At 44.9% G+C, this 16,090-nt stretch overlaps 1 protein-coding gene across 5 annotated transcripts in view; it reads right to left on the bottom strand.

Moving 5' to 3' along the window:
• LOC138265246 (mucin-4-like) overlaps window positions 1–16,090 on the bottom strand; it is a 422,755-nt gene that overhangs the window by 51,739 nt on the left and 354,926 nt on the right. For all 5 annotated transcript variants that reach the window (XM_069212831.1, XM_069212835.1, XM_069212833.1 and 2 more), the window contains 3 exons: window positions 7,450–7,566; window positions 4,170–4,340; window positions 4,009–4,082 (listed from right to left, as the gene is read on the bottom strand). In XM_069212831.1, the coding sequence (XP_069068932.1) occupies window positions 4,009–4,082; window positions 4,170–4,340; window positions 7,450–7,566 (362 nt within the window). The remainder of the gene's footprint in view (window positions 1–4,008; window positions 4,083–4,169; window positions 4,341–7,449; window positions 7,567–16,090) is intronic.

The following is a 16,090-nucleotide window of genomic DNA, read 5'->3' as shown; positions in this document are numbered from 1 at the left end:
GATGGGGTAGCTCTTCTCTGGATCAGCGCTGGCTGGCACTGAAAGAAAAAAAACTGAGCACGCCTTGGTGGGGCCTATATTGATGCTTTGGACGTAATTTCTGACGTGGGCAATGCAGACCAAGCATGCGGAGCCAAACAATGACACCTACTGGTGAGCGGGGGTACTACTCACAAAACATTTTCTGGAACAGGTTGACACCTGGAGAATTTCTAAGGTAAGGAATCTGCAGCTAGAAGTCTCTATCAGATACTATTTTCAGAGTGGAGTATCATGCTGAAGTACCATGGAGGTACCTCAATCAGAACAACTGGCAGACTACCCATGTCAGATCAGCAGGTTGATCTGCCACCATAAATGGGCATTTTGTTTTTGATCCGCTGGAGGACTGCAAAGCAGCACTAGTGTGAAAAACCACAATAGGATTCTTGCGGTCTCGTCTAACTAAAAGTAGGGTAGTTTGGCGTAGGAAAGGGGAATAGTGGTTCCACCACTTTTTTTTATAGATCAACCAGTAATGCACCTATCTGGTCCTCATTTGGTATACAGATCTCTCTAAAGAATAACTGGTGCGGACACATTTTTTCTAGGCCCTCTGGAAAACTCATTGCAAGAAATCTAGCTGGCCAGATCCCCTTTCTCAGATAATCCAAAATAAGTTGAATAATTTGGTGCAACAGTAAACAGGAGGCAAGCTCCTTTTGTTACAGACTCCTGGCCCATTGATGATTGCATTTCCGAACTCAATGATTTAAGAGGTAATTTAAATATTGGCAGCTAGTCCGCTATCCCACCAGGCCAGAGGAGTCTACAGTTCCCTCTATTCTGGTGAAGGACATCCTCTTCTACATGAGACACCCACCTGCCTTGGAGGATCTCACTGCCTAGAATGCATCCAACTGCATTGTTGCCTCACCATAAATAGAGCATTGTGATGCCACGATGACTGGGACACCCAGTGGTTGATGGGGTGTCAGACGAAGGATTACTAAGGGCAAAGCCACCTGAGTTGTTAACATCAGAAATTCTGCTGTTGGCAACACAGCCTAAGACTTTTCACATTAACAGTTAATTACTGTTGTAACCTTCAGACCTCTATTTCCCCTAAATTATTTCGTCTTTAATTTATTTAGCCTTACAGCTCTATCTCCTTTTAGCTTTCTATCTTTTTCTCTCTAAGAAGTTGTTTGCATCATTCAAGATAATACCATTAACTGATATTTTATTGACCTAAAAAGTATTGAAACATTCTAATTTATTTAAACATTATGACTTAAGAGTGGAAATGGGTGGATAGCCTGGTATGCCATTGCTGTTACTCAAGTAAATCAAGTGGGTTTAGTGTTAGAGACTAAGAGTTTATTTTTCACTAGTGTCTGAGAGTGAACACTAATGGCTGGTGGGTTATGCTGAAAGTGAGTTACAAGGTACACTGTTATACTGATACGGGAAGAATCATGAATTTCCCTCATCAGCAAAGACCACAGAATGGAGGTTCAGTTCTTCTCCGGGTAGACCGCACACCCCAGTGCTGACAGTGCCCGTCCTTATGTTGGGAGACTGGTAATGAGGTGCAAGAGGTCTCACTGATGTGTTTTCTAAGTTGGTAATTTGTATTTAATATAGTTTAATGTACATATATAGGTTTGCTCTTTTAAATAAGCTTGTGTATATTTCACCAGTGACGTGTTGCTGTTCTGTTACCCTGGTTTCTGCTGCTCCTTGGTTGACATTCTAATTGGGTTGCTCAACTGGTCAGCAGCATTCATCTGGGGCTCCTGCCTGCTCTTCATGGGCTTTACACTTGGATTTTTTTGTCTTGTGGAAACAAACATTCATCAGTCCTTATCAGCGGGTTCCTGCTCGTATTTCCTCATGGTCACCACACACTTCCATGCAGTATGGCATACAAAGGAGATGGGCAAATGCTCTAGTTCTGTGGCCAGTAATGGATGCAAATACCATTTGCACAGTCCCAGCTGAATCCAGGACGGGCGAGGGCTCATGCCCAAAAGCTGATGAAAGGAAGGGAGCTTTATAGGATCAAATGAAGGCTTTATTGGATATACAATCCATTACACCATACCTCTACTCTCAGGAAGGCTCACAATGGATCTCAAATGTGTGTGTAGTGTATAAGGAGAATATGATTTTAAACGGAACCTCAACAGGATTCACCTGTCTGGGCACCTAATTTGGCTGAAGACTGAGAATCTTGCCACTGTTTATGTAATTGATCTGCCTGAAGCACATCAGCACCCACCAGTGTCTGCATCAAGAAAAGCTGCTTGGGCTTCCCATTGGCTAACAGATAGTAGTGGGACCTTGGTATTCCACCTTTATAGTGACTCTAGAATACTGTGCTACCAGGATATTGTAGACACAATATCAAGGATGAACTTGTTGTGGGGGTAAGTATATCTAAGTACATATAGGTTTAGTTTACTGAACTCCACAGGTACGTACCTTGGTCAAATTTATATTGTCAAGGTACGTGGATGTAGAGGTAAAATTGATAAATCTAAATTAGATATGTGCACTTACCTTCTCGACATTTTAGTCCTCAATATTTTGATAGCACAATCTTTCTATAGTTAATACTTCAACATACAACCACGTCCTTTGGTGGGACTGCCGCCCATTAAAGTTTCACCAAGATAATGCATGAGTGGACCTGAATAATCCTGGTTATTACCTACACCATTCCCAAAATTACTGTTCCTGGGGGTCAGGGTAATTGCAGGGGGGGGGGGCATTTTGGGAACAACAAATGGGAATTGGATAGGTTTTAGCATGCCAGTTCCCACATGTTTTTCTTGGTGATTCACAGAGCTGAGGTCTTTCTACAAAATCTAACATTTTGATGGGGCAAGTAAAACCCACCCTATTGCACTTATTGGGACCACCCGTAAAGGAGGGGCGATGTCCTGTTACACATGGTCAAAACCCAATTCCCAAAACTCCAGCCTATGCCCAGTTCAGGGGATTTTATTCCACTATTTTGAGGCCATAATTGCCATTTTTAACCACAGACGTTTGAAAAAATTGAGAAAAATTACTTAAGGCAATTCACAGCTTTGCTCTTCTTTCTGAGTAATTCGAGTGAATTATCTCAGAACAACCTTTCTAGACACTCAGTAGCAGGATCTACTAGCAAGGTAATGTATTGTCCCTTCTGAGTCTCATTGGGTGTTTTTGTTCGAATTTTGGAAGATATTATGTGCAAACTAAATGCAGATGTGACCTTTTTAACCCACAATCGCTCTCCTTTGAGACACTTCAGATATTCCAATTTGACAAAAACCAGAACCAATGGCAAAACTGATATTTCTAAATATACTGAACTACTGCATGTTGTGTAAGAATGGAAAAGTTACCCCTGTGGCAGAGCTTAATTTGTAAATAAAAACGTGCTGGTGCCCGAAGCGTTCCTCTGAAATTCGTGGCTTCTGCAATTAAATGTGCGAACACAGAATACTGAGGCAGAGTAATCCTGAAGCCATCTCCGGCCTCTTTAATCCATTTACAGCCACTCCCTGCCCATTCAGCTCACTATTTCAGCTTTTTGTCGCATTTTCGTTTTCCTCTTTCTCCGCCTTTCCTATACGTGTCTTTTGCTCGCAGTAAATGCCTGATGCCTGCACTCAAAAATAAGTGTCGGTGCCCTGCACCGGAACCCACCGCCTCAAATTAAACACTGCCCTGTGGTAAACGCTCCGGACTTCGAGATGGGAGTAAGTGCAGAAAACCCAGTTTTAGAGTAATTACCACCTCCATGGAGGAAACGCTGGAATGGCGCATTCATTTCGCTACCTGGAATCTCAAGTCCCTGGGGTATTGGTAAACTATGAGCTTGTGGGAGAGATGAGGTTTCTGGTTGAGACATAGATGGCGCTCGAGCCCTAAAGGCCTATCACCTAACACGATCTGCCCACGCGCCACTAATTGCATCAGTCACATTACCTGGGGAACCTCAACACTTTAACCATAAGGATGAAAACTGCAAACCTTGGCATCTGCGTCCGAGCTGTTGAAAGACGAAGGTGATTCCAGTCCGAGATGGACGGTTCTCTTTGGCAGATCTGAGGATGAAGAAAACAAGAGGATGAGACGCCCATGAAACCTTCTAGAGCAAGAGACAAGATGTCAGAAAAATAAATTGTACTTACCTCGTATGGCCACAGGCACAAAACTCTCACTTGCTGAATCGCATGTTGGTCCCTGGTACCCGGGGGCACACGTGCATGTCTGGCCACAATCCGAGGGGGACACCGTGCAAGTGCCCCCATTCCTGCAGTAATATGGCAGACACAGGGAAGGGCAGCAGGACTTTCCGTCTCCTGAAAAAAACACATGACACGTAGCGCTGAAATTTCGAGTTTGAATTATATCTCTGATTAAAATACAATCATTTGCCAATGAGTATGTAAACATCAATGAACCACTGAGCGGCACAAAAGAACAAGTTACTCACCTTTGGTATATCTAGCTGCAGATTCCTTACCTTTGATTTTCCCAGGTATCAGACTGGATTGCACAACATTTGTGTGAGCAGTACCCTTGTGCGCCATTGGGTGGCTTCATTCAGTTCCATGCATGGTCGTGGTTTGGGTGGAAGTGATGTTGCGGTCACCTATATAGACGCCACCCAGGCACATGGATGTCAGTTACTGTTCACGACTTTCCAAGCCAGGAGGGCAGAGCCATGAAGTGAACTGACGAATGTGTGTCCAAACTAGGGCCTCGAAAGGGACTAACCCTAACCGTAGAAATTTGTCAGCGGAGCAGGGAGCCACGGTTGGGTGTAAGGAATCTGCAGCTGGATATTGTGCCTACCAGATACTGCGTTACTGACGATCAGTAACTTGTTCATCTGACAGAGACTACTAGCTGCAGATCCTTTACGTTTGAATAGATACCAAAGCCATATCCTCCTAGGAGTGGGCTGCCAGCAAATTTTCTAAACAAGAAACCTGCAGGACCGAACGGGCAAAATGCCTGTCTCTGCGGACCTGACTGCCCAGGCAGTAGTGTTTGGCAAACGTGTGCAGGGATGCCCATGTTGCTGCTTGGCAGATGTCCAGAAATGGGGCTCCATGAGCTAACGGCATGGTAGCAGCCTTTCCTTAGTAGAATGGGCCCTTAAGCCCTCAGAAGGCTGCTTCTTAGCCAGGGCGTGGCAGATCTTAATAGAGAGAACCACCCAGCGCGGCATTGCTAGTTTCTGTACTGCCCAAACTTTTTTAGCTCTTACATAGCTCACGAAAAGTTGGTACTTCACCCCGAACTCTTTTGTACGGTCAAGGTAGAATGACAACACTCTTTTTGGGTCCAGACGGTGGAGATGCTCCTCTTCTTTAGAGGGATGTGGAGAAGCGTAAAAGGTGGGCAGGATGACAGACTGTCCCAAAATGGAATGGGGTCACCACTTTCAGGAGGAAAGAGGCCCTGGTGCGAAGCACCACTTTGTCATGGAACACAGTAAGATAAGGAGGCTTGGATGATAAAGTCTGCAGCTCGCTCACCCTCTGGGCAGATGTTACTGCCACTAGAAAGGCTGTCTTGATGGTAAGCAGTCAGAGGGGACAATTGTGCAGCAGATCGAAGGGAGCACACATGAGGTATGTGAGAACTAAATTAAGGTCCCACTGAAGCATGATAAAGGGTGAAACATACGTACAAGCCCTTTGAGAAACCTATTTACAATAGGGGACTTAAATAAAGAGGGTTGGTCAAGAAGCCACAGGAAGGCAGACACAGCAGAGAGATAACTCTTAAGAGTACCCAGAGCAGAGCGCTGCCGGGCAAGGATAAGATAAAAGGCAGAAAGAGGATCAATGGACTTTTCTGTACAATATTTTACAAATTTCTGCAATCAGCAGGTATATACCATATTAATGAAGGATCGCCTGGCTGCCAAGATTCCAGACTGCGGAAAGAAGGTCAAAAGCTATTAACTGCCAAGCTCGATCTCCATGTTAGGAGATGGAGAGTTGACCGGTTCGGGTAGAGAACCCTCCCCTGCTGCTGCAACAGAAGATCCTACCAAAGGGGCAGCCGATCGAAGGATCGATGCTCATTTTCAGAAGCTCAGGATACAAGACCCTTTGCCCAGTGTGGTGCCACAAGAATGACTTTGGCCCGGTCCCTCCTGATCTTCTTGAAAACTCTGGGCAGAAGAGGTATGGGTGGAAAGGCAAACAGGAGGTCTGAACTCCACTCGAAACAAAAAGCGTCTCTGAGCAATAGCCACCTTGAAAATGTCTCTTCGGAGGCAAACAGATCTACCCAAAGCTCTCCTCTCTGCTGAAAGAGACCTTGCGCCACCTCCAAATGGAGATGCCAGTCACAATCCGTTTGTCCACCCTGGCATTCAGAAAACCAGACCGGTATTAAACCAGCAGGGCCATGCCCTGCTATTCCAGGCATGTCCAGACACGCAAGGCCTCGTAACAAAGTGTCCATGACCCCACCCCACCCTGCTTGTTGCAATACCATGGGGTAGTGTAGTCCATGAACACCTACACCAACTTCTCCTTGACAGAGGAGAGAAATGCTTTCAATCGTGCAGAGCTCCAACAGGTTGTTGTGGAGCCTGGACTCCACCGGAGACCACAGTCTTCCAATCTCCACCTTCCCCAGATGGCTGCCCCATCCAAGGAGTGACGCACCAGTCACTACAGTCAGGTCTTGTCAGGAAAGAGAGAGGAGTCTTCCTTTGACTCAGTCCTGGTTCATCAGCCACCATCAGCCACAATCAGCCACCACTGTAAGTCTTTCGCAGTTTCCTCCAAGATGTGGACCATGTTGGAGAAATTCCCCTGATGCTGCGCCCACCGGAAATTCAGGTCCCACTGCAAAGCCCATATATGCCATCTGGCATGATTGACCAGCAGAATGCAGGAGACCATGAGGCCCAGCAGCCTCAGAGTAATTTTCACTGAAACTAGTGTGTCGACTGTAGGGGCCTGTGATTGCCCTCAGGGTCACAGGTTCAAATCCTGGCATGTCAACTCAGCCTTTCATCCTTTGGGGTGGATAAAATGAGTACCATTGAGTTGGGTAACCATAAACATCTGTTATTGAGTGCCAAGATACCCTTCTGGGTGAACATGCACTTTACAAATACTTATGTTCTATGCACATTTTTAAGAGCAAATTGAACTTTCCGTGTGTGACTACAAGACCCAGCTCATCATTGTAAATTAACCTACAATCCCAGTAAAACTGGTGTGTGTTCATTTCTTAAAATTTAGGTGGTGCTCCTAATTTATTTTACAGTGTAAGTTCATGTTTGAACATGATAAGGCTCTGCTTAATCACAAACTCAGAAGTAGAGATCCCAGAAGTGTGATTCCCTTATTTGATCAGATATATAGAAGCTGATAATGCACTTCAGTGTACAAATGTTGATGGACACACAAAGAAACGAGGGATAATCAAGATTACCTTGGAATCCAGCGTTACATGTGCACATGTAACTTCCAATGGTGTTAGTGCAGGTTGCATCTTGATGGCATCGGTTGTTCAGGCACTCATCAACATCAGCGCAGTATGTTCCGTTACCTATAAAAACACACAAAGACATTGAGCTTACTTCATTTTCATCAGACAAAGCATATAATCTGTGGTGTAACATAGCGATGATAAGTGGGTAGCTTGGAACTGGCAAATCTTGGAGTTTTGTATCTGGGGACACTTGCAACTATCACATAGAATGATCAGACAGACAGAAAGTTCCCTTGCACTAAAAATGATCAGACAGACAGAAAGTTCCCTTGCACTAACATAACTTGATGTGCGCTCAAGAGCAGGCTCTCAGCCGCACCATAATTTACTACATCAGCAGAACATGGTTCACAGTAGTAAAATATTCAACAGTGAGGTATGTCAATCTCCCTCACATGAAGGCCAACCATCTCTTCTCTCTCTACTGGTCTCTACCAAAAAGAGGTGCTTTGTAACTAAACATGAGCATCCTACATCATGTGTGCACATGCAGCAGTGTGTGACCAAATGGTTTCACCCAAAGTATATTAGTGGTAAATGTGGTACACCTGCGTTTGCAACCTATACTCATAGTATATAATGTATGTAAACAGAACATCCAGAGTTGCAAATGGATGCTGCTTGCAGGCCGGCTTCTAACCTTGGAAACACATCTGTTACTTAACTGCAGTGGGTTTTTAGCTTGGGGGGGCTGTAGTGGCCAGTAAGAGGTCCAGATGAGGTACCTCTGTGTTGTGTGTCATCACAACCAGGAAAACGTTAAATATTAAGATATCTGCTTCATTTACAGAGGAGATGAGGACACTCCTTCATTAGAATCGTTATGGCAGATGCCTTATTCCTCACAGTAATCTTTATAAACATAACAGTGGCGAACTTCTTTAGACATCAGTTCCTCACAGTGATCAGTGTGATTCCCCTCCTGTCGTGCAATGTGCCACCTCCATTACCACTCAAACTGCTTTAGGATGCCCATAGAGAGATTCAGAAGCCTTACATGGCACCTTGTATTTTTGACAAATCCAGGGGTCTCTTGGCTACCCGCATTTGCAAACATTTTGGATGTTCTATCTTTCTATTGATGTTATCTCCTCTGTTGTTTACGTGGCTCAAACTGTGGCTGAGGTATGTCTGATGGCGGAGGGAAAAAAGTTACTTACCTTGGATAACAATTTTTCTAGTGGCTACTCTATCTACCTGCAGATCCCTCACCTGTAAAACAACCTAGGCATCAGATTGAATTCAGAAATTTTAAAGCTTACAGGTCACTTATAGGGGCGCTGGTTTGTGATGTCAGAAGATGACCCCAAAAGCCATAGAATGCCTGCCCCTGTGCAATGCTGGTTTCTCAACCATTTTTCTCAAGCCTTCAAGGTGACCAGATGGACTGACACTGATAAAGTAGTGTAGTACAAAAAGATAAATTGGGATCTTATTAACTTTCCCTATAATGCATCCATTAAACAAGGATGTGGATGGGTCTGTGAGGAATTTGCCAGTAGTTTCAGTATCCACCAAAAAGATCTTTCCCGTAGGTAAGCAACTTTTTCTTCTGATGTATACTTGTACCTACAGATTCCAGAGCAATACTCCATCCCTGGAGGAGCTTTGATGGATGGTTAGACAATTAAATCTTACAGAGCTGACCTGGCAAAGTGCCCATTCCTACCCACCTCAGAACACAGGCAGTAATGCTTAGTAAAACTGTGCATGGACACTCATGTCGCCACCTTGAAGATCTCTGCAATGGGGACACCTATTTCAAAACCGGAAATTGTAAACTTTGCTCTGGAGGAATCAGCTTTGATGCCTTCTGGAGTGTCATTCTTGACCAAAGCATAGCAGGTTTTGATGCAAAGGATGAGTCTTCTCAAGAGAGTCCTTTTCTTCGCGTTTTTCCTTAGCACCACAGTATCTGACTAAGAGTTGGTCACTCAGTTGTATGTTCTGGGTGCAGTCTAGATTGAAGTTGACCGCCCGCCTAGGAACCAACTGATGAAATCCCTCCTTTGAGGGATGGTGCATGGGGAGGGGTAAGAGGTTAGAAGGGTGACAGACTGACCTAGGTAGAACGGACCCATGACATTTGGCAGGAAAAGTAGCCCTGGGTCGCAACACTAATTTGTTGGGATGGAAACAGGTAAAAGGAGGATGGGAACTGAGAGAGCATGCAACCTGCTCACCCATTTGGCGGAGGTGATAGCCACTACAAATTAAGTTCTGAGAGCCAAAATCTTTAAGAGATAACTATGTAGGGGCTTAAACAGAGTCCCCATAAGACAACATCTAAGCTAAAGTAAGATCCCAGTGGAGAACAATGGGATTGGAGGCTGCATATTGGTCAGCCTCTTCAGAACATGTATGATGATGGGGGACTTGAAAAGCGATGGCTGGTCCGGTAGACAGAGGAATGCAGACAAGGCTGCTAACCTCCCCTTGACAGCGCCTAATGCCTAAAAACCTTTTGATGACAGAAAGCTCAGATTGTAGGGCCTGAGACAGTTTGGCCTGCAAGGGGTCCACATATTTGTCTGCACACCATGAAACAAAGTTGTTCCATCGTCCTGAGAAAGCAGATTTGGTGGAGGGGTGGCACACTGACCAGATGACACCTACCACCTCCGGTGGCACTGGAAAAGGCAAGCTAAGCCTTTCAATCTCCAAACATGTAGGTGGATGACATAAATTGGGGGGTACAGGAGAACCATTCCTCTCAAGGCTATCAAAACTGGGACTCACACACTTTGCTGAAAACATGGGACCATTTACTGGATGCTAGTGATCCTCTGTGGTTGAGAAAAAGCACAGAGAAGTGTGGTGTTGAGTACGGACCCTATGAACTGAAGGCATTGGGAGGGCCAGAGGTGAGATTTAGGCTTGTACATGGAAAAGCCCAGGTTGAAAAGCAGGGATGCAGTCAACTGCAGATGGCAGGACACTACCTCTGCAAAAGTGACTTTGATTAGCCAGGTATGGAAAGATGGGAATGCCCAACATTCTGAGATGGGCCATTACCTTTGTGTAGACTTAAGGTGCTGATGTTAAGCCAAAGGGAAGTATAGCAAAATTGGTAGTGCATAGAATCCACCACAAATCGCAAGTACTTCTGGTGATACCAGGACAGGGATGTGCAAGTACGCATTTTGCAGGTTGAGTGACACCATTCAGTTTCCAAGTTTCAACACCAGTAGTATTTGAGCTGGTGTCATCATCTTTAACTTTTCTTTTTTAAAGAAGAAGTTCATTTCCCTGAGGTCCAGGATTGGATCCACCCTTCTGTCTTTCTTGGGCACCAGAAGGAAACATGTAACATCCTTAGCCCTTTTTCTGTTAAAGCGCTAGCGAATATGTTACTTACCTTCGGTATCTGGTACAGGCTATACCTAGCTGCAGATTCCCTACCATTGAATTTCCCAGGCGTTAGACCGGATCCAGAAACTTTTGCTTGAACAACACCCTTGTACACACAGTCAAATGGCTCCGCTCAGTTCCGTGTTGTGTCTTCAGTGTCATTGGCGCCGGATGTGACGTCGATGTCACCTATATAGGCACCACCCAGTCGCGCAGATGTCAGTTCTTTTCTTTCTGCGCCAGTTAGTGCTGTGACCTCCTATTGGAGGATGACCAAACGGTCTGGAGGAGGGGCAGAAAGAGGGGGGCTTGGGTGGGGGTGGAGTTTGAGCTTGAAGGAAGGGGTGTAACCTCTTTCCACAATCTGAGGGAACGGGTGGTCTGAAGTAATGGCTGTCCAGGCCAGCAGAAAGGATACTCTCCCACTCACAGGTTCTGGGTGTGTGTGGGAGGAAAACTAAGACTAATTCCCAGCGGATCAAGGGAGTTAGAGTAGGCAGGGGGTGATGGCGTAGAGATCTACAGCCTCTACCTTTGTCTCTGTATTGACTGACCAAGTTGTTTTAAGGTGGTTGTTCTTACAGCTGATAGAACATCTGCTGCTGAAAGGCACGCCCTTTGGCAAAGCCAAACAAACTGGGGAATTGACGGCAATCTCATTAAGGCTATACTTTGTTGGCAGCCTAATGAAAGCACCATGGCTTTACTGGCCTTAACATTTTTGAGTGCTGCGTCTGCTTGCTCACAGACAATCTTCATGCCCTTAAAAAAAGATTTATCAAGTTTGCCTGCACGTCCAATGAGAAGCCTCAGGTCCTGAGTCAGGCGTATCATCTGATGGAAACTGAAGTGCTTATTGAATGGACTACAGCATCTGTTGTATCGTGGCCTGAATTGATGACATGTCAAGCCACATTCTGGCCATATGTAAGGACTTCCTGGTAGTGGCCTCAGAGAGTCTCTGAAACATAAGGAACAACCACCTGTGCCATTTCTAACAAGGCATGGACATAACATTGCAACAACAGTTGGCATTCAGTCATTTCAACCTACCGGCGATGAACCCTTCTTTGCCCAGGCTTGCAACCATTCAGAGTTCCTATCTGGAAAGTGGGGAACATTGCTGGAGACTGGCCAAGGAACATGACACCTGAATGACAAGTCTCTTGGGTGGCAGGTGAGCAGAGAGAAAAGTTGGATCACCCAGAACAGACTGATAGCACCTGGCCACCAGTCGATCGCCTACTAGTGAAGAAGATGGCTTCTCCCAAGCAGCCAGAGTGGGGTAAAGCAGGACCTCATTAAAAGACAATATTTGTTCATACACTGGTTGAACATGGAGAAAACCCTACGTTAGCACATTTATTTTGACATCAAAAGATAGAACTGAAGATAGTGATCTTCTGCTGCTTTGCTGATGACTGAAAGAAGAGAGAGAACTTTGGAGTAGAGGCACCCACAGGGAACTCTATTTCCACTTCTGGTGATGTGTCGAGGCAAATCCCAGAGGTTAATCCAGCAATGTCAAAGAGGTTCTCAGTCGTTTCTTCCTCATATAAATGTGAGGGATCAGAACCAAACCAAATAATTGATGTATGTTCTCCCTGTATCTCTCTTCCTCAAGCAACCTTTGAGCTTCCCTTCTGCATCTGTATTGCTATGGTTCTGCAAGTGGAGGAGGAGGTGGTGGTGGTCAGAACCCAAGCACTGAAGGCAAATAGTGTGGGGGTCAGTGATGTACATCAGTCCCTCACTGTCCCTACATGGTTTGCAGCCTGAATGCGTGGGTGGAGACATTGTACTGTAAAGAAAAAAAAATTTTGTTTGAGGAAAAACTCACAACTCTCAGGAGAGAGCAATCTCCAGATCAGTGGTGGAAGTATGGAAAAAATGGAATTGAGGCTGTTACTCCGGAGTGGACGCTATGTGGCTTCGTCGTCTGACGTCACTTCCTGCATTGATCAAAGCCAGTGCCCCCTACTGGTTATATACAAGCTTTGAAGTTTTGGGATCCAGTCCGATCCACTGGGTTACTTTACAGGTGAGGAATCTGCAGGTAGAAGCACTAGACATAATAATAACCTGAGGAGCCATCAAGGGACACTTTAAAAGCTTGGAAGATGGCTCTGCAAGCAAACAAGCATAATAATCTGTCATCATGTGTTGGAGATTTGTAAGTAGATAGAATGGCGCGCATATTATTGGTGAGTCATGGAATTCTTCATAGCCTCAATGTAAATGCTACTGTGGCAGTCATAAGGGACCTAATTAGGCCATTTATCTTCTGTGGGTCATTTGGGTGATGAGGCTTTAGAGGTGGGTTCGACCTGAACTGCGGTTAACAACCCATTTTTTCTCATGCATCTGCAGTTTTATTTTTGAGTTGGCCTAAACTGTATGCAGCCCAAAGAATCATATTCCTCCTTCTCAGTTTCTACCAGCTTAGCTGAGGGTATTTTGTTTTGGGAAGTGTGTTCCGGTAATAATGTGGATGGAATTGACCTTTTTCCTGCTTTACAGGGCGGCTGTCAATGAAACAGCCAACAATGGTATTGCTTTTACTTGACACTCATGTACAGGGGTGTCATTCAAGTAGTTGTAGGCACTGGTATGCTTGTGGAGAGATGTTGCTTCTTCATCACTGCCATTGTCATCGATAATGGAATATTGATGGGAGAAGACAATGCTGTCAGGGTCACATCCTTCTTCAATGGCCAGAATGTCAAGGCAGGGAGATCATCACCTGGAAAATTGTTGATGATTTTTTTTACCTTAGGATTGAAGTGTTTATAGTGGAGGCATACTTGAAGGTGAATGTTAGGCTGTTATTTTTCCCTTTTTTTTTTTTACTTTGCACTCTGGTGAAGGAGAGGCAGGTCTGTGCAATCCCGTGAGCGTCTTCTAATGGATTTTTGCCCCGGGATTGCTCTTAAGAGGTGGAGGCTAATTTATCTATAGAAGACAACTTTTTGTTGGTGTTTCAGAAGTCTCCAAATGGTGTTTTTGCTGTTTTTTTCTCTTGTGTAAGAAGAGCCCTATGGACAAACTCATCTCCAGATAATGGTATATCAACTGTCTGAGGTGTTTGAAGCCACCTTAACAATCTGCCTTCAAGACTATTAAGTTGGGGCAAAATATTTTCTACATATCTTGCAGTCTTTTGGTTTGTGAAATGTCTAAAGGCAATATATGTTGGACTTTGGGGCTATTCTAGTGAGGTGATAGTTCTACTAACGGGACACTAGTGTAAGTCCTTCTAATGGAAGATCCAATGATGGATAATAGGGAAACAATCATGCAGAGAGTGTGTGCTTTATGTCGTTACAGGTCAAGAGCATCTTTGGGATTCTCTTTATAATCCACCCAAACTAGAGTTGAAGAAAGTGAATTCCAGACCCTCCCGCAGTCCATGGGAGGAGGAACTATTGCCCTCAGCATGAAGGGAGCATCATGTCATTTCTGTATGGCCCATTTTAAACAAAAGCCCTCCCCGACAACAGCATCAGAGCCTTGTGATACCCAGGCACCAGCCAAGGAATTTAGGAGGTAGGAGAGCAGGAGAAAAAGGCAGCCAACTTCACTAATTGGTACTGAGCGTGAGCTAGGGTGAGGGAGGCAGAAAAGCCACGTTTTTCCCTAGAGCCCACACATGGCCTAGGTACACACTGGCATGAGTGACCAGGAGGGCATGTGCACCCGTAGAGAGGCCCTGGGAGGCCGGCAAGCACATCAAACATTTAAAATAAAGAAGGAAAAAGGAACTCTTCAACAACCATGAAAAAAGGACTCTGTGGTGCTGAATGTCTGTTTTTTTTAATGTAAACTAAGATTCTATTACCATACCCATCACAACACTTTAACTCTTGATTTTTTTCCAGTTTAATTCTGTTTTTTTTGTATCATATTCTATTCTGCACCGGACAGGTCCTGCACTCAACCTCACCATGGGTGGCCAAGTACACGATTCGCACAACCTTCAGCTGAGCCTGTGCCCAAAACTGCAGCGTCCAGGCAACTCCATGCATCCTACGGCCATACACAGAGGCAGGATGGCTGTGCTCTGGCAAGGCCCTGCACCCAATCCCTTCTAAGTTAAGAGCGTAAAGGGAACCCACTATGATACAGTGGTTCCGATTGCTCAATTTGGTGAAGACATACCTCTCTTTCTCATTTGTCCAAGTCTTCAAAACAAGTATTTGGAATCGTTTATGAATGAGCATAGCCACTCCTCTTCTCTTGTAGGAGATATGTCAGTGGCTGGATGGAATCTGAGGTTGGATGGCAAGAACCTGCAGAAAGGATAAGCTTACCCACTCAGTTACGCTTAGCTTTATAATGTGAAGTAGATGATGTTGTGTTACTGTCTGTGACCCCTGCTATTGTGGAAATTCAAGGTCACAGCTTCAGTGGGAAACTGAACTTATCCCTCAGTTCAGGTTTCTTCATTATGTGTGCTATACGTGTCCCTAAAACATAGTGATGGTGGTTGAGGGGTGTCTGGATGGATTGCAGGTGCTCCGGATCATGGAATTCTGTGGTCATTCATCATGCATCACAGTCATAACGGCTGGTTCCAGCATCAGTACCGGGCATTCAGTTGTTTCAACTGTGGGCACATTGCTAACACATGTTTCCTGATGACATTTAATCAAAAGAGTAGTCTGCATAGAGAAAGATTATATTGTTTTGATATTGGTAAGGGCCTTGGTCATTTTACATGATGACAAGTAGATGCACGTACTGTTGACGGAGGAAGAACATGATAATGGTCAGGGGCGAGCTATTAGGAGCAAGTGTCTCGCATCAATGTAGCGTGCCCTCTCCAAATGGAGATTAGAAGTCAGACCTGTTGTGGTGGGTAGAAAGATCTACTAGATGAGGTGCTAGGCCTGTCCACTTATCAAATTCCTGTAGATTCTGAATTGCGGATGATTTCCCGAAACATCGGCAACAGGATTATTTAGAAATGATGAAGAAGGGTTCACTAGTGGCAAATCAAACAATTTCCGTGCCAGAAATGACAGCTGCATCATCGACAGGTTGTGTAGCCCACCTCTGTCAACTCAAAGCAAAGGCCTTTGATCCCCCAAAAAGCATACATATCAGATCAATCTGCTAGAACCGAAAGCAGTACATCTAGCCCTGAAATCTGTCCTTGCGTCCCTTGACTCATTTGATGCGCTAATACAGACAACACCACAACCCAACCATGCATTACTTAAACAAACAA

This window comes from Pleurodeles waltl, chromosome 11 (genome assembly GCF_031143425.1).
Source record: "Pleurodeles waltl isolate 20211129_DDA chromosome 11, aPleWal1.hap1.20221129, whole genome shotgun sequence".
Taxonomy (NCBI): domain Eukaryota; kingdom Metazoa; phylum Chordata; class Amphibia; order Caudata; family Salamandridae; genus Pleurodeles; species Pleurodeles waltl.
This window is presented reverse-complemented; position numbering and strand designations above follow the sequence as displayed.